The sequence below is a fragment of the Cylas formicarius genome, unplaced genomic scaffold (assembly GCF_029955315.1).
Source record: "Cylas formicarius isolate icCylForm1 unplaced genomic scaffold, icCylForm1.1 PGA_scaffold_6__28_contigs__length_40554024, whole genome shotgun sequence".
NCBI classification, from domain to species: domain Eukaryota; kingdom Metazoa; phylum Arthropoda; class Insecta; order Coleoptera; family Brentidae; genus Cylas; species Cylas formicarius.
In genome coordinates, this window is record NW_026844347.1 from 20,159,032 (window position 1) to 20,178,482 (window position 19,451).

General features: G+C 32.0%; 1 protein-coding gene across 1 annotated transcript; it reads right to left on the reverse strand.

Moving 5' to 3' along the window:
* Positions 1-3: 3 nt before the first annotated feature.
* Positions 4-19,209, reverse strand: LOC132703163 (cilia- and flagella-associated protein 65-like). Its single transcript, XM_060672292.1, has 16 exons — positions 19,188-19,209; positions 19,034-19,134; positions 18,355-18,565; positions 16,538-16,806; positions 16,204-16,471; positions 14,566-14,766; positions 12,533-12,698; positions 10,539-10,820; positions 8,933-9,170; positions 6,311-6,643; positions 5,250-5,326; positions 3,547-3,820; positions 1,726-2,402; positions 1,413-1,665; positions 260-507; positions 4-168 (listed from the first exon to the last, which is right to left on the reverse strand). Exons 1-16 carry the CDS (start codon positions 19,207-19,209, stop codon positions 132-134), a joined length of 3,657 nt encoding a protein of 1,218 aa, XP_060528275.1. The 3' UTR covers positions 4-131.
* Positions 19,210-19,451: the final 242 nt, after the last annotated feature.

The window sequence follows — 19,451 nt, forward strand, 5'->3', positions numbered from 1 at the left end:
ATTTCTCTAAAATTTTTGAGAGGTCACATCTGGTGGGCTGTTGAAGAAGTGTTTCAAATTTCCTACTGGCATCTTTTGCTGCTATAGGTTTTAAAAGTCTGCTTTCTCTGCTGCTATCTTGGGATATAAATTCAAAATAGTAAGGCATTGGTGTCTGAACTGATTTTTCTAAAATTAGTTTCAATTTGTTACCGAACAGAACATTCCTGTAATAAAAAAAATAAGTTCAATAACTAACCAAAATGGATGAAGCACCTACGTGATAATCTCTTCCAAAACTTGACTGAATATTGAATTATTTTCAAAACTGACCAACGCTGTATGGTCTTTATTGAATCTTATAGGTGCATATAAAGGTTTCTCAATTTGTAATTGTACAGGTGCAAAGGAAGACTGATCTGTTGCACTTAAAAAACTGTCCATATCCTCGGTGTGCACAATATTAATATTCAAATTGATTGTTGTTTCAAAGGCTTCTGGTTTTTGTGGGACGTTTATAGGGTTTTTCTGAAAAGTTTCATATAGATAATTTGTCCAATATAGTGCTAGTTGAATGTATTAAATATTATGTTATTCTATTCATGGGTGGTCAATGTTAAAAATATTAAACCTTCACTGATTTTTACAAGATATGCATGTAAGTAATTAAAGTCGTAATTATGATTATATTTTTTTGATAAAATATACCCTCTAAAGAGCTTGGTGAAATATTCAAGGTGATTTGCATTTTTGAAAATTTAAAAACTTTACAAATTGAATGTAATATTTGAGAATCCAAATATGTGTGAAATGACATTTCTGCTTTAATTTACAAAACAATATTTTATTACAGATTTGGATATTGCACACAATTTTAAAAAAAAAACTTGGGTACTTGACAATATATCTTATATCCTTACATCCTACTAAAAAAGGAAACACATTAACAAGTTTTGTACATATTACTGAAATATCGCAAACAGCCCTAAATGATGAAAAGTAGAAAAAGAAAACTATTATTTGAACTATTATCTGATTAGCAGAACATATTATTAACTTTACCCTTCATAAAAACAAATACTATTTTTAAGTGTAAAAAAAAACTTAAATACATTAATTTTGGTTGACCGTAAATAAAATTTTTAATAGGGGACTCAACGTGAATCACGTTACACAGCGGTAAAAATTTGAATTTACCTTTATTATCGATAATATATAAAAACATTTATTAAATTTTGGACAACCCAATTTGTTTTTTTTTATAAATATTTAAGTTTGTTAAAAGGGGTTCTTGGACATAAATTTCGTCAGTGAAACCATTTTTTAATTTTTATTTGACTCCTTTCAACAAGTTGAAACCTTTTAAATAGATTTATGTATATATATTTTTTGATCTTGGCGATTTAACAATCGATTGCTGTTGTCATACTTACAGGTTTTTCAACCTTATTGTCCGTAATCGTGAATTCATTTTTAATCCTCATTTGCATTTCTTGATATTTTTCCTGCGCTTTTTGATGCATTATTAATTTGGTGTAATTAATAATTTCATATGGTAGTAACAAGTTAGTTATACACGGTTCGTTTTGTGTCTTAATGCGAATTAGCAGTGGATGTAATTCTTTTGGCTTTAAAATTCCGTAACTCCTTTCAACATCAACCTCAACAACATCATCGATTTTTGCTCTAAAAATAAAATTATCAATGGGATTACCTCTAATTTTTTTTTATTTTTGCCGGTCTTACTTGCCCCAAAAGTATTGAAACGTGTCACGTCTTGAGTTATTTTTAATGAAAATTATCTCCTTTGAGGCGTTCCATATCGGTATTATTTTGTATTCAATAGAATTACGGGAAACTGTAACCGGAAAGTCGATGGTAAAGGTGCTATTAGATGTGAGGGGCATATTATTTTCTGTCTCTTTTTTTGCTTCCAAGTAACCTATTCCTTCTACTGCAAAATTTTCACTTATTGCGGATTCTTCTGCATATCTATAGCTCAGGGTTGTCGATACTTTATAGACCTTGGCTTCGATGGGATGAAATCTAATCATTAACGGTTCGCGAGAATAGGGTAAAACTTGACCTTGATATTTAACGCAATCCATAACTGAGAACCCGTCCAGTCGGCAAATTCTTCCAAATTCTTCTCGTTCAATTTCGTAAGTTATCAATTTTTTCGTATTGTTGTACAACCAAAATATTTGAATTGGCGCCACTCTTGTTCCAATAAAAATACTTTTGAGAAACATTTTAAAATCACAGGAATAACTGGAAAGTCTTGTGGCTTCTGGTGGGATCGCAAAAATTGTGAAGTGCAATTCAATTTTTTTCCTATTGCACAGTTCTAAAGTATAACACATTCGGGTCTCGTTTGGTAAACTGTTTTTAACAGTTATTGTTAGTAGTTGGGGTGCTTTCTCCTAAAATTTGAAAATCTATTTACGATAAGTTCTTCAATAAATTGGTTGTGTACTGTTTAGGTTGGCAAAGTAATATGCAATACGTAAGGACGCTCGAAGATGCATTCCTTATTTGAGTCTGAAAAATACAAGATAGTTACCAATTAAATTTCAATGATATTCAGGAAAATTTGATAATACCTTGAACGGTATGTCAAAACGAACTAAAAATATCTGGCCGATGCATATTTGAAATATAGAAATGTTTTTCTTGTCCAATTTACCTATTTATAAGCCAGAATTTTGTAAAAATTTCTACAATACAAAGTTTTCTCCTAGATGCAATTTTCAGTAACGTTTTCAAAAAAGCTACGTCACGGCCTTTATATTGTCGTTTATCAATTTTCAGTTGCAGGTTTATTTTGATTTGAAAAGAGTACTAGTTTTAATTTTTCGAAAATTAAGTTTCAGTATATAACTTTTAAGCAATGAGCTGCATATTGATACTTTTATTTATTGTCACGCGTTTCTCTATGGCGGATTAAATTATGGCACGCTCTACACACAATAATTTCTTTAAATACTTATGAAAAATGCATTGCATTCAAATTGATATAATCGAAATTTTTAAATAATTAAGTTTTTTCTAGCTTTAAACACGTTAGGCATAAAATACCGACTACTAAATTTTTTGGAGGATTATCAAAAGAAATATATAATACAAACGTATTTATCTAAATTAAACAATATTTTTTGTTTCTAGCATAAGAAAGACAAACTTTTTAATTTTTTTGATAATTAAATCAATAGATAAAGAATACTAAAATACTGATTTCTTTTTAATTTCTAAATAGTACACATAATAAAATTGAATTAAAAATGTTCTTTGGTATATCGAAATACTTTATTTATATAGGAAATTATACATATGTGTATATTTATTTACGCACGCCTGTTATCAAAGAAAAGAATATCCATTGTTGCTGTTTTTTCCCTTTGGGTCAAAACAAATTTAACAAAAATCGATAGTACGTTAACAGACCCATTCCACTCGATGGAGTTGACTGTGTTGGGGACACCCTACGTTTGGTGAGTGCCACACTAGACGCAAGTATATGACGATAACAATTTTCTACCAAACCAAAACAAAATGGGGGAGACTCACATAGAATTTGTTTGATGAAATTTCTACGTTGACCACTTCCCTGTGAGGACAATCGTAATTTTTTCGTCGCAGATGAAACGTGGCGTCCGCAACTTCCTTTAACTGGCATTGACACATTTGTTTCCGTTTAATTTTTATCTCGCCTTGGGCGTTTGTAATATTTTTCAGAGCAATTTTCACGTAATAGGTTTTGTTCCCCATTTCGCATTCCGGCAAATGCATTTCTATTTTTTCAGTTTTGCTATTCGATATTTCACTCAGAGCTTTGTTCATGCTAAAATAATTAACATATTTTTAAGAAGGTTATTTTCGGACCCAATTTGGTATAAATCTTTTAAATTAAAAAAAGAAGCCAATCTATAACATAAACCTGTTTACTTTCGGGTGACAGGGTGTTAAAGTTTTAAGAGAGTAATCGTTTTCATCATAACTTTTAATAACTAGATAATTTTGTCCACAAACAGTGGATGGCTAACGAAACTTGGAACATAGTATAAAGAAGGATGAATTTTAGAAAAGCAGGAATATATACCGAAGAACAGAGGAAGACTGGACGAGATAAAAATTAACACTTACGAAACATGGTCGATAGAGGATGAGAACGGAGAGCCAGTGGTGACTGAAATAGAAAAAGTCACGCAAGTTTGGCGACAACGTTGTATTAACTTACACAAAAAAGTATTTCTAACGGAATTTGGCAGATAGATCAGTGGCCAACCCATTGCTATACCTCTACTTTCATACCGTTGTATAAAATTGCAGTTGCATTAATTTCTCACCCAAGCAAAGTCATGGTCCCGTTGCAGAGACTTAAAAACTTCTTAGACTGGCAAATCCCATAGGAAGAGGCTGGTTTTCTCATTGGAAAAGGCTCCAGAGGCCAGATTATGGATGTTCGACAAATTATAGAGAAAACAAGAGAATATGGTGAAACTTATGTTTCCTGGATTACAGCAAGGCATTTGATTACGTCAATTAGCAGCGTCTTTCGGATGTTCTGTGACAGATGGGAACTCGACTAACCAAAACTTCCCAAAACCAACAATAATCAAAGTGGATGGGGAATATTCTTGAACGTTTTAACTTGGAATGTGGTGTACTACAAATTTGTGCATTGTCACCCTTATTGTTTAACGTATATCTAGAAGATATCATCCGGAAAGCTTCGGATGGTCGGGAAGGAGGAGTCGCCATAAGTGGCGGGATGAACTATCTGCACACGCTGATGACACCACACTGATGCCAAAGACCAGCAGGAAATGTCGAAACTTATTGAACGTGAATGAGATGATAATTTTCTAAATTTTCGTATACGGCCTTCGAGCATCAACTGCCAGTGGCGTCTTTACACGATGAGGACCAGATAATTTTTTTCTTATTTTGATCTTTCAAATATTTTTTTACTTTTTCTATACTAATTATTCTATTTAGTCTACAGATTCTTCCTTTTTCTCATGGGTTACAAGATGGAACTCCCGGAACTGTCGACGTTTGCCTATCTCGTTTCATGCAGATGCTATAATATATGTTAAAATAAAATTTCAAAGTGGAATAGTAAACTCTAATGAAAAGAAACAACCTTGTCCGCCAGCTACGTTAAATTGTTTTTTACAGAGTCTGTCATCTTAGAACGTTTCTAAAAACGGTGTTCCGGAGTTGCTATTTAACTTGCGTCAAAAGGATTTAAGGATTTTAGTTCACACCTTTCAATGCGCAGATAGTCCCAAAAGTGATGCTTCCCAAATAATGGTCCATAATTGTGTTCCACAATTTCATCAACCTGAGGACGAAAGTGATATATATGATAATGTATCTATAATCTTCAAGTGCGGTGACAACAACAGGATACCATTTACGCAAGAATTGTGTTGTGATTTCGACCATCCAAGTTTAAACAACCTAGATGTCCGAAATCGATTTGTTTACAGGACGTTCCACCAATGCCGTAGACAAATACACAAAAAAAACTCCAACGAAAGTGTCTCGCATTTGCGTTATATTGACAGATGTTACGTCATTATTTCGCACGTTTTTGAAAATTTGAATCCTACTAAAATCATGTCAAATGTGCCGATATTGTCAAGATTGCTACCGATTACTGTAGTATTTGCAAATCTAGCAGAGATAAGAGACAAAAGTTTTAGTTTGTTAATATACCTTAAAATATAGTAATTTCATGTGTCCTGAATTTGTTGTACTGGCATTAGCTTTAGATTTTTAAAGTACACTCTTATATCATTGTTGTATTTTAAATTCTATTTTAAGATATTTGAGGTTCTATGAGTATTTGTGAAAAAATCAAGGCACTTTTTAACGAGCCATATCAATTGGTTACAAAGTTGAATTGTTGAATAATTTATATATTTTTTTCAAAAGGGCTTGGAATTCATATATATGTCGCAAATTGTAAAGAAATATGTGTGTAACTTTCAAACTTAATTTATTTTCTATCGGAAATGGTTTCCCAGATATCAGCCGCTAACGAACTATTGGGCCACCCTGTATATTCCATCAACTTTGCTCCTGTTGTCCCATTGAAAATTGGAGATGCATTGTTGCGGATAGTGGACGTACAAAAAAAGTTTCTTCTAATTACCTATTCTTCTTTTGTATTCCTCCTGCGTAGTAGAATGAGAGCCAGTTTCAATTAAGTTCTGAAGATGCCAGCAGGCATCTTCAGAACAATCAACGCAGGTGGAATACAGAAGATTTGTAAATAATATTACAGTAGCCTGTGGAAGTTTCTTTTGAAAATAAAATATACCTGTATTATTAACATGCTGCAATTGAAGCTTATTTGAAATAGCTTAATTTTTTTTCCAGATGTTTTTAAGGAGCGTGTTTCAATTATATCTTCGTATTCGACAATGACTTCTTGGTGTCCAACATTTTGGGCATTCCCATCAAATAAAAACTTTATTTTCGAATTTGGAGGCACTTCTCCCTGCATGGGGTGTATATTGAAGTGGTAGTCGTCGACGGAATCTTGGTTTACGGCGAAGTGAATGATTGTTTCGCCAAAATTAAATGCATTGAATTCGAATTCAAGTTTGGCGCCATAAGGCACTTCTCCGAAATCTTTTTCGCTTGGAAATGACTAAAAAACAAAAGGTTTGTTGACTATAATTCGCTAGATTATACAAACTCCTGAATTGCAAAGAAAAAAATGCAACTGTCTCAACCATGATGGAGCCTTGATTCCTTTGCAATCTGTGTTCGCAAAATAGATTCTCCCTCTCTCTCGCGAATTAAATAAAGAACAACTACAGCGATTTTGGTTTTTAATATCACCAATTTTTAGTTGTCAGCAAAATTTCAGACTATCCTAGAAGACAAAGCCCTGTATTATTGCTGGGTTTAATCCGAAGGATGAAAAATTAAAAATATTGAATAACTTTTCTACGCAAAAAATAATTGGCACGATGTTTAAATTGTATTTTTTGAAAATAGGAAAGATTGGGACAAGAATGAGCATAACTGTTTTGATCTTTTCAAAATTTTTCTACAAATACGGACGGGCAGCGCGCGGTGGACTTTCCCATTTGTAAAGAGGTATCGTCCTTAAATTGACAAGGACGTAACACAAACAACTTGTAGAAAATGAATATGCATGTCTCACAATAAATCTCGAAACTATCCTTAAATTCTACAAAGAGTGATTTTTTTTAGACAATCAATTGATCTTTATTTAAAATTTGTTTAGTGCCGATTTAATATGCGGCCTCCCTATATAATTCTATGCGTTTGGATAATTTTTTAATGTTGTTATTTTAGTTAGAAATTAATGCAACAACAAAAACAAACTAACCAAATAACCTTACGTAGATCAGATATTAAACCCGCAACATTTGTTTTACACTTAGTTAAAGCAAGTATATTGATGTAATAATGTTTCGTATGAAGCAACGTCATTTACTCTATCTATAATTAAAAATATAGATTAGATTTATTTAATATTCTCCGACCCGGGTGAAACTTTTTCGCATATTTCTTTAATCAAACAAATCTAAAAAAAACAAATCTAAATGGATCCTAAACATCGATCTTAGATTGAGAAATAGACTAAGGAATGTTCCCGCCAGTGTTTCGCACCTCGGGACGCGCATTCTTTGGTGAAGGCCGGAGTTTGTGCAATCAAGGTTGTTTTATTTTATGTATGATAAAATATATTATGATAAATTTGATATATGTTTTTTCGTTTAACAATAAGCAATACTTTAAGGCAAATAGAAAATTTTGCTTATTTTCTTTTTACTCAATGTATATCTTTTTAATATAATACAGAGTGCTATTGGATATTAGTCTAATATTTCACAGGGTGGTTTTTAAGGCAAACACAAACGTGTGGTCTAAAAGCAAACTTGGTAGTTGGTTTTTTTTTGACACGGGAATTGTGAATGGAAAACTATGTAAAACGTCCACGAATATTGTTTATCTGTAAGTAAGAGGCCAAATAATAATTCATATTTCTCATGTCAAAAAAACAGGTAAAAATTTTCCTTGTGAAATAAATATTATTGCAATATTACATACACGTATCTACACAAAAAAATACTTTAATTTTCACTGTTTTTTATTTAATGATTATACATAACGGTTTTGATTTGGTTTGGTTTTGATTTATTAGTCATCCAAAGACTTTCTCCGGACATCCTTTAAAAGTTATATTAAAATAACTCAAAATAGCCAGTTTAAGTTAGGTAATCGGTCCTTCTTGCTCATTCTGGAACTACCTGGAGATCGTTATGGTTTTGTCAAACGCGATTCACTTTAAAACGGCTCAAGAATAGTTGTAATTATTGAATAAAGCACGCAGTTGGTTCTACGCCGTTTGAAGGCGTGTTGAGAAATACCCGAACAAAGCTCATGCAAATGAAACGTTTGAAATCTATTATGGATATTGCTAAAGGCATTATATACGAAAGACTCGACAAACCCTTAATATTTACGTCACATTGCGTCAGTTTACTAGGACGCGTTAAAATTTTGTCCTATCAGAGGAAACGGCTGATGCTTTGTGATTTTCGACATTTCGAATTTGGACGCCGAATTTGGTTACTCGCAGTTGGTGATTTTACGATTTTTGCTAATTGAGGAGTGCTTTGTTTCTAAATATTAAATAAACCTGATTCTTAAAAGTGTTTAGTATGTCGAATAACCAATTACGGTCATCTATAGTGGCATCGCACAGCATAAACTGAAATCTTTCACATTTCCAAGCGTAGAAAGTAATTGGCTAAACCAAATCATCCATCCATCCTTTGGTCATAATGCATGCACATAATGGTTTGCCAAAAATGTTCGCATTGTAGTAATTTTTACCGCTGATGATGATTTGTTATCGTTGGAATACTTCTAACGCACATAAGATGAAATAAATCCTTACACATAGCTGGGAATATGAGATCTCCGTGACAACATCAATTTCCGTTTCATATGCCGTTCCGACAATTGCCCCAAATCCGTCGACGGCTCGCAGTGAACACGTAAGCCTCTTATATGTGGGTGCGCAATTACTTGCGATGCAAGTTACGTGAATTTCGATTTCTTCATTGGATGCTAGCTTGCCTTCGATGGGGTGCATTTTCAAAAAATTATTATTAAATTCCAGGGCAAACGAGAAACTGAAAATAAGAAGTCGCTCGTTGCCAAACAATGGAAGAATTATTAAAACTCCCCTGATAGATAACGAATTACATCCAGGCTGTTAAAAAGTAAACGGTGTTTTAAACTTCTAAAAAGGTGTTTTTATCAAAAATGTATGACATTGACTTTCTCCACTTTTCTGTCTACTAAAAAGAAATGATATGAAAATTAAAAACCAAATCAAGCATTAAAACCATACTTAAGCATGAATTAATGCATGAATGAATTATTTAAAATGAAGCTTAGTGGAGCTGCACTTCCACAAATATCACTGTCAATTTAAATTTCAAGAAAAAATTTTTTTTTCGTTTTGTTTTAAAATCACCCCGAGAATTGTCCCTAGAATTAATCTGAATATATACTAGGTCTATTTGCTCTCTATATAATATAAAATATATTTTATAAAATATATATACAATTATCGAATCGAACTTGTTGACATTTCGCCAATAATCTTGGCTTCTTCAGAGCTTGACTAAAACTGATTTACATTCTAGTCTGTACCTGTTTATATACAGGTTGAGGAAGGCGAAACTTGTCTCGGATGACTGATTCCCATATTGTAAATGCCAACCAGCTCTGAAGAAACCAACAGGACATCCGAGGAATACAGAAGATTTGTAAATAGTATTACAGTAGCCTGTGGAAGCTTCTTTGAAAAATTAAGTTAAGAAACCATTTACAATGAATAATTTTAAAATGTATCATTACAGTGAACTGTCACAGTCCAGTTTCATTTGCTAGTTTTTCCAGAAATGGACAGAAAAATTAAGGTCCACTGCGTCTGAGTTACATCAGGACTACTAATTTGAATTATAGACACCTGTGAAAAGGCAGTTTATTTAAACTCTTATCTGCTACAGTGTACAGGTGAAATAGCAATTGTTTTCTGAAAAATATTAAATCTACTCTAGAATAGTAGGTTTCAAGTTAATCGATACTTCAAAAGGGACAAATATCCACTCCCTTACATATTTTTGAATCTGTTGAATTTTATCAATTAGTTTTTCAAGTGTTGGAATTTGTTATATCTTCTTTTCTTAAATAAAAAGGTATGTTTTAATTAAAGGCGTATAGCATCACTGGTCTATTTCAAAATTCTTGCTTATTCGACCACATCTCAGAAAATATAGAAAATAACACTAAAATGTGCTGGCAAATTTGTTGTATGTTATAGTATTATCTCAATGTATAACAACATGAGCCACATTTTTAATTTACGCTTTTGGTTAAAATGAATATATGAATATACCTAACAGTACCTAAGTATACCTAAGAGTACCTTATAACAACAAATATTTAGTGCTTATTAATACATTATAAATTATATTTCTTCACAACTATACCTTACGTTAAGTAACGATGTATTTTTTAAGGGTACTACAATATCCTTCTGACAACCTTCTTGGATGTAGCCCGCATTCACTATATTTCCGGAGCCAATTTCTATGCTTGGAATGCTCGTTTCTCCACGGATGTAAATTCTTGTAACTCTATCTTCTTTTCCGTTTATAATAATTTGCCACTCTTCAATATAAACTCTAGGTTCCATATCTTTGGCAATTAACTGTACCGCAATGATCTCGAACGTTTTAAATGTTCCAATCATTGGCCTCACTCTTAGATCTCTGCTTAAAATATATCAGAAAGTTGATTAAGACATTTATGGAATACTTTTGTTAAGCATCTGTTAAATTTTAAGTGTTAATAAAATGCTGCAAAAATTCGAATTTATTCTCAATGTCCGGGCTATCGACAACTTTGTGGATTATCTTACTTATCTTTATTTTTATCTTACTTATCTTTATCTTACTTATCTTTAAATGTAATTTTGATTTTTTAGATTCAGGCTCTTTTTTAAAATTTTGTAGTTTAAGGTAAGGTATCTGTCCTATTTGATAGCTTAATGAAAACTAAGTAACTGTTTCCTTTTTGATTATGTTACCAAAATTCATTACTGTTTTCATATTAAGTACACTGCGCAGGTGAAAAAGTTCTGCATTACTTTTTAAATTAAACACCCTGTATATGATTTGTTGTTTTTATTGAGAATAGTGTGTGCTTTTCAAAGTTATATACGTAGTTGTACACAATTATTTTTTAAAACATCATTTCATATATATCAGACTATGCCAGGTTTTAATGACCTACAACGAAAAAAAAATTGAAAAGCTACAACATTTTATATTGAAGAAAATATTTTGAAATGCCGTAGGTTGAACGGTTTCCATACATAATTATTCTATTAATTGCAACAATTGTATTAATCTATCTAAAAAATTGCATAAAAATGATATAGGATAATGTTAATAATGTTAATAGTTTGTCACAGAATTAATTTTCGAAGTTATTAAATTGAAAAATTACAGGGTGTAACGTTTGAAAAAAAATTATAATCAGTAAAACTTGTGAAAAGGGGACCATTTTTTTTTATGCATTCTGTGCAGCTTTGGAAAGTATTCAATGATAAGGTAGTCAAAATCATACCTGTATAAATCTTGCTTGCTTGATATTGAGTCATTTCATTTAAAAACAAATTACTGCATCTGACATTGTTTGCAGAATACATGAAAAATGCAATAACATACAGGGGGTTCTATTTAAAATAACAATGCTGCGATAAAAAAAATATTTATAAATATTTTTAAAAGATGCACTAGGTACTCATATATACTCATACTAAAATTACATCTAATACATACATACATCTAATGGTCATTCATCCATCCATGGGAATCACCCTGAATACCACAGTAGGTTTGTATCAATCCCGGTCTCGTTTAATTAAAAAAAAATTATATGAGGTTAATAATTTAATTGAGGAAATTGCCAATATTAATTTTTCAAATAAACTCCTAAATATTATAATTCTATTTAATTTAAAATCTATAATGTATACCTTATCTCTCATTTCTAATTTATGTATTTCGTTATAATGATTACAGTTTTATCAACAATGGCACCTATATATATCTTATAGGTGAAAAATACCATACTCAATAACAACTTTTGATCAACGTTTATCTTAGTACTTTATTAATCGATTTCCTTCTCTATCCTTTCCAATATTGTATTGTTGTTATATTATTATATTTTATAAATATTTCAGTGGAAATTATGATTAATTATCCACCTAACCTCAATTATTTTTGTTTAAAATTACAATTGCGTTCAAATATATTTCCTTAAAATTTTGCTGGGTGTCATTAATGTCTTTAGGATAACGAAAACGGTTTTTGCTTTTTTGCTTTCGTAATTCGATCATGTGAGTATTCTTTATGTTTGGATTCATGTCCAAGTTGCTAATTAGTTGTTAATAAAATTAACCACTTATAATTACGTTTTCTTTGGTGGCACGAGACTGTACATAATTGACAAGTGGCCCTTGCATTCCATTTTAAATGTGGCACACGACGTATGGCCCGGTAAACACGGTTGCAACACGAGCACTTCCGGTGTTATTTTAACGAAGCTCATCCATTCTTCTTTTTCCGGGAAGGAGTGACCTGAAACGCCGCAGATCGGGGGTTTGAGTTTTTTGCAGACAATTGAAAAGCCTTTGGCGACTACAGGCCGTGTTAATAACGCCAGTCTGCGTCATGCGATATGGCCTACTGGTATCAAATGCATTTGGGTGGGTACGGGTCACGGATACCTTATGTTGAAAGGTAGTAGATTTTTAAAAAGAATTTTATGTAAGTTTTGGTTAATTTAATTTAAATTTATCTTAATTACTTTAATCATTTTTATACTTGTTATTATATAAATGGAATTGCTAAGGATGTTTTTTTTTCTCTCATATATTTTTGGAAAAGGATACCGCGCTATAAAATTCTAATGGGCTACAACCAAAAGTTTCAAAAACATTTTACATTGCATTTTTTATTAAAAGTTTATATAGAACAATAAGGATCTTTCTTTATTCGATGTCGTAATGAACGAAGACAGTTAATTTTGAGCAAAAAGTTTATTACTTGGTAAAACAAGTGGTAAAATTTGGTATCTGGATTTTACTTTTCAAATGCCCAATGTTCAAAAGTCTTGGATCGAATAAATGAAAGACAGCTGATTAGTTACTTAAACAAATTTAATATAATCCCGAAAAGCAATCGGGATTTAGACCTAATTACAGCTGTTGCACGGCCCTTCTCAAAATTACTGATGATATTATTTCTTCCGATAACGGAAAGTTGACTGTGTTTTGTTAGATTATTCTAAAGTGTTTCATACAATTAATCACCCGTTGCTTTTATAGATTTTGCACTATATTGGTTTGAGTATTTCTGCGCCAAAGATTAATAAAAAATATATTATCAACCGTAAGCAGACGGTGGTTTTTGCTGGCAGAATATCAAATTCTCTAAAAGTATACTTTGGAGTCTCTCAGTTTTTTATTTTCTTACCTCTATATTTATATATCACAATTCTTAAAAGTCTTCTTATTGTGTCCGCATCACTTTTATGCAGATGATACCCAGATGTATTTTTCATTTCTGATTGAACTACGACTTTTATAAACTCACAATATTTTCTAAAGATCATTGCCGTATGCTCGTTGCTGACAAAACTACAGCAATAGTTTTTGGTAGAAACACACAAAATAAACTTTTTATTAACCTACAATAATGTATTAAATATACACTTTAAAGATCAAATAAAAAATGTAGGGTTGTTGATTGATTCAGAGTTGCGATTTACACCACATACATTTTTTCTGTAAAACCCTCAAATCGTTAATTTGCGATTCATTCTCAAATGACATATTGTAATGTCGATGGTTCCTGCTTAACAGATCAGATAAAAACCGAATACAAAAGTAACTTTTTTAATACAATTGCACTAAACACGCCGCAGTATCTATATAATAGATGTAGCTTTCGGACTGACTTACATAATATCTATATTAGGTTTAAAGGTAACCCTTACGCCTCCAGCTCACTCAATGGAAATTTTCAGGCGCTTGGATTCTTATTAGATGACAAAAGTATTGAATAATCTACCAAATTAATTTAAAAAACGGTAATTCTCTTATTTAAGCTGTTGATGTTCATTTTAATAAGAAATTTCTCTCCATAGCCTCATATTTTTTTATTGTATCAAATGTTGATGTTGATTTTCTATTATTTTCTTAGTTTTTGTTAGCAAATTCTGTCAAAGCCTTAAATTGTACTTTTGTTTGTTACGTAGGTTTCGTATATAGGAAATGCTTAGTTAATACTGAGTAAGTGTGCGTTTCGATTTTCTTTTAACTTCTAAAAATGTATTGCTATTTTGCTGTACTTTCAAGTGACCAGTCTAACAAAATAAAGAACGAATTACACAAAAATGTTGCAAGCATTACATAGATTAGGCCTCGCACAAAATTGACTTTACCTTGAGCAGTCACACCTGCTAGAAGTGGAACCGCCGAAACGATTCCAGATGGAACCTCATCAGCCATCCAATGGATTTGTGCCACAAAGTTATGGTTGTATACATTGTGATTCTCGGTAGTCTTAAACATGCACTCGAAGTCTGCCGAGCTATTGGGGGATATTGATATTCTCTTTGGTGTTATCGTGAAATTTTCTGTTCCTAAAATGTGTGACTTTGAACTATTATTATTTTGAATCCATTAGTTGTAGTTATAGAAATAGTACCTGTGCCCTTGGGAAAATAGAGCTGGACCTTTATAAGGGGGAAAGAGATGGTGACGGAATATAAATTCGGTGAATTTTTGAGATATAAATAAACTATGATGTTATTAGTATTACAGTAAAACTAGCAAATTTTGATGTATAAATACTTTAATTATTTAAAAAAACATTTTTATGAAATAAAAATTAAAAATTAGATAGTTTTAGTTTTTTTGGTAGACGTTGTTTGGTAGAAAATTTCCAAAAATAAATTTTTGTTGCTGAACTCCCAACCTAAAACCTCTTCATTAAGCTTTTAGGTAACAAATTTATTGTTATTGTTTGTTGTATTTCTGTATATTACTGACAATATAATATTACTCATGTGGTTAAGGACGAAACATCTGTAAAATGTTTAGTCTTAGAGATGACACTGAAATGGAAATAAGTACTATAGGTTAAATATTGTATTAAATAATTTTGTATAAACAATTCCAGTAATAGATTTCTTTTACTAAAGCAGGTAACGACAAGCCCAAAAATATTTCTTCCCAAACTCTGGATTATGGAATACCTGGGGTAATGTAGTGTCCGTTTGTACTCTAGGTAGTTTGTTTTGTATACGACGCTGCTTTATTTCTTTACGTAGCAATTTCTAGGAAGTCTGGGAAGTCTGACTAACTTGCGAAGTGATGGTGCGATTTAAAACATGACAGGCATTTTCTGAATGTCTTCGGATTTATTTGCCCAATCTTTTCTGCAGCGCGATTTCAATCACGACGTATCGGTATTGTCGGCTGTCGACAAATTGCCGGGGTTCACGATTTTATGATTTATTACTCAAAGTTTACGCGAATTTCATTCATTTAAAAAATGATGGTGGTCAAAATAAAGAATTGAAAAGGAAGTAGTTCTACTCTATTAAGTAAGTAAATATGTAAATAGAAATAATAAATATAATAATACTATTTTTTGGAATGCCTCAACTACTTTCCAATGACTCTGCAGAATATTAAACTTTATTGTTCCTTCGAACCTTATACAATGGTGTCAACCTTGGTGGCAAGTCGAAATGATCGAGGGCAGAGCCAAATCAGGAGGAGCACTGAATCCGAAGACAAGGGTACCAAACAGGGTTGGCACGTTGGAAGGCCAAACAGAAAACCGATGTTAAGAAAAAGCCCTAAGATAAACAGTTAGGGTTACGCAAGTCAGCAACAGAGGTCGCCCGCCAATCAAGTTTATAAGGTAAACCAAAGCAAGTTCGAGAGCTTCAGGGCTCTCGTTAAATGTATTACTTCGAATATTTATAGACCCTATATTAGGTTTATCGACCGTGTTTGTATTATTCGGTAATTGTAATAAAATTAATGAAGTCTACTTCATTATGTCTTACCCTCAGACCACTCCACAACGATTCCGTCTACCATGCGATTCATTACACTTACTATTTGAGTTTGGTTGTTTTTTTCTTTATGCAAGACTCTTCCAAAATTTATGTAAGGATGACAAAGGGAGGAAGGTAATAGCAAACTATCGTTTAGATAGGCTCCAAAACCGACGCTACATTCAATTGGAACGTTATAATATTTAAATTCGACCTCTTTAGTATTTTCGTTTCTTAGTTTTCCATAAAAACCAACGACATCAACGACGATGGGAATCTGAAAAAATGTTTACGAATTGAAATTGACATTTTTCGTTTTTGGAATATTCAATTGTTTTCTTACACTGTTCCAAATGAGACAGAACAGTTTCCCCGAGAAAATCCCTCTTCTTTTCGGAAAAAATTTCAATGTAAAATATGCGTGCCGCTTTCCTTTAATGGTGCCTTCTGCGGGGTATATTTCAAAAAGACCACCTTCGATGTAACTTTGATCGAACTTATATGTTGCATTTACTGACGAAACGTTTGTGATTTCCAATTTGCTTTGAAGGTGCTCATTGAACTGCGTTTTATAAAAAAGTAATTTGTTGGTCGAAGCTTTACACAGAGGTCCTAAAAAAAGTCAATTAAGTTGATAAATATGTTTTAGTTTGTTCGATAAGAAAAAATGTGAACCTAGAGGTTACAGATTTTTTTAGGTGAGAGTAAGTACAGCGAACAAATTTATTTAAGATTATGTTAATGTTTTTAATAAGGGGCCAGGATTACTGTATGCATAAACGGTATACTTTTAATAAAATTTTAGGTTCGGTACACACATTAATCTAATTGAAAAGAAAATATCATCGCATTGGATGTACATTGATGTCATTTTAAATCTCTCACTCGAAATAGAATATTTCCTATTTGCTATTTTCAAATTTTAAAAGACGTTTTGTTGTAAGTTTGGGTGAGAAACGGCGCCGTTTTCGATTTAAATAAAGCTTCCTGAACAGATGTTTGTAAATAAAAAATATTCGATTATGGATACTTTCAAGAATCCGTTTGAGATATAAAGAGGATTTAGTTTCGAAATTGGCGAGAAAAAATGACTCTTAATAAGCTTCTGTAAGTACATCAATTTTATTTTTAGAAATTTATTTCATAAGTTAAGAGGTATCTGAAGTTTATTTCTTAAAATTCGCCCAAAAATCGCACCATTAAATAATTGACATTCAGTTAGGACACAATCGGCATATTATGTGCATAAATTTAACGCGTTTTTCGTTTTATTACCGTTTTGGTGACGCTACTGATTGAGGTCGCTGGTCCCAAAACTCTTGTACGAAATTGTCTAAGATTTGTTCGATAGGCGAGTACATAATTCGTGTACGTTCAAGGTCGTCTAGTTTGTATTGACATAGTTTTTTCGCTATTGTCCGTTACTTTTAACTCGTAAACTTTGTTGAAAGAATCGTTGTTGGGACGGATAAAAGAAGAATACAACAAAAGCAAAAGGCTCACTTTAACCATAACAATAAATCATTGTGAAGCGACTATACAGGGTAATCCAATTTCGTCTCCCGTCATTGGGATGTTGAAACCTATGGCAGAGACACATCGTCAAATTGGGGCAAAGTTGCTAAGTTCTGTGCCTAACAATATATTACAGAAAATTCGAAAATAAATGATTTATAGTTTCGTTTTTTTCTGACATTTGTTCAAGAGCAAGAGTACATTTTCATTGCCACCATCAATTTTATTTCCGCCTATTCGTGCCATATAGGATTTGCAAACCCATAAATAATTCTTTTCTGATTTTACTGATATATAATTTGTTATATTTTGTATTCTTGAAACCACAAATGTTTATTTCAAAATTTTGTTTTTTAAATAGTTGTCACTCTGCTCCATCATGCACCTGATCATTAATTCCGAACCAAAACTGATATCATCATAACTAATGATTTACATTTAAGACTTAAATGTCATCATTACGTCTGAAGTTTATGAAACGTGCAGCTTAAAAAACGCAATGGTAAGTTATGTGCCTCTAATTATAATTTGATACAGAAGAGCATAAAAAGCATTAATTTATTTGCTACATTTTTACCCAAGTTGGCAAAAATATTCACGATTCTAAATGTTTTTAAAAAAAACTAATATTTTATTGTAACATACCAACTGCTTCCCCTTTGAGGGTAATCCGACATGTTTGACCGGTACAGTTGATGTATGTAAATATTTCAACATTTTTTTGAAACGCAACGATAGGTTTATAAGTGATTTTCAGTTTGACATCAACTTTATTTCCCAAAATAACATCGCACCATTCTAATTCGAATACTGTCTGAATGTGTTTAGAATCCGGGTCTCGATTGAAAAATGGACTCTGCAAAAAAATGTCATATCAAAATTGCAGATTTATTTGGAACTTTTTAATTTTACGACCAATTCAACTTGGTTGGTAGTTTTTTTTCAGTTATTAGTGTGTAAGCTATTTGCATCATTTTTTTAAGAAAACTTTTCTGTTGTCAGATGGACGTATCCTTACTGTGAATTTTTTTATGTATCATATGTGTTGCAAGTAAATAGGTTAATATTATACTTTCTCAGTATCAAAAAGAAACTATAACAAAAGTTTGACGTGTCAAGAGGTCTCTCCGATCATGACTTGCTTGAGCCTTGTTTTTTTCTGAACTACTGATGCTGTAGGATACAAATATTGTATGCAGCCGACTAATTTTTATCCCGAAAAGTGCCAATATCATCGAACATTCTGTTAATCTTCCTCAGTAATTAAAAAGGTAATAATGTAGCGGTTGGTCCGTTGTTTGAAAATATTTAAAAAATATCATACCTTTCCCTTGCCATGACCGTTCTGTAAATATTTGATGTATTCTCCGAAAACTTCAACTTTTCCGAAATCGACTTCAGTCTTATACACATCAGTTGCCCGATCTACAAAATATTCATTCGTCCGGTGCGCTTCACAATCATTATGAGTTACTTGCCGAGATCTTTGAAATTGTGCATATGGCGAAGTAGTATGTCACAATGAAAGGTAACGTCAGATTTGACTAAGAGTAATTAATTCAATTTAAATCAGTGGCTTCGTCTTAGATACATAACAATAATTACTTTCATTTCAACTTTGAGCGTCTACCGTTCCTTATTAAATGAAATGAAATTCAGTTTAAGTAAATAGCGCGCAACATTTGCCGATAAACGACGTGCATTTTCAACAAATACGAGCTTTAACTTCCTACAAGCATTTT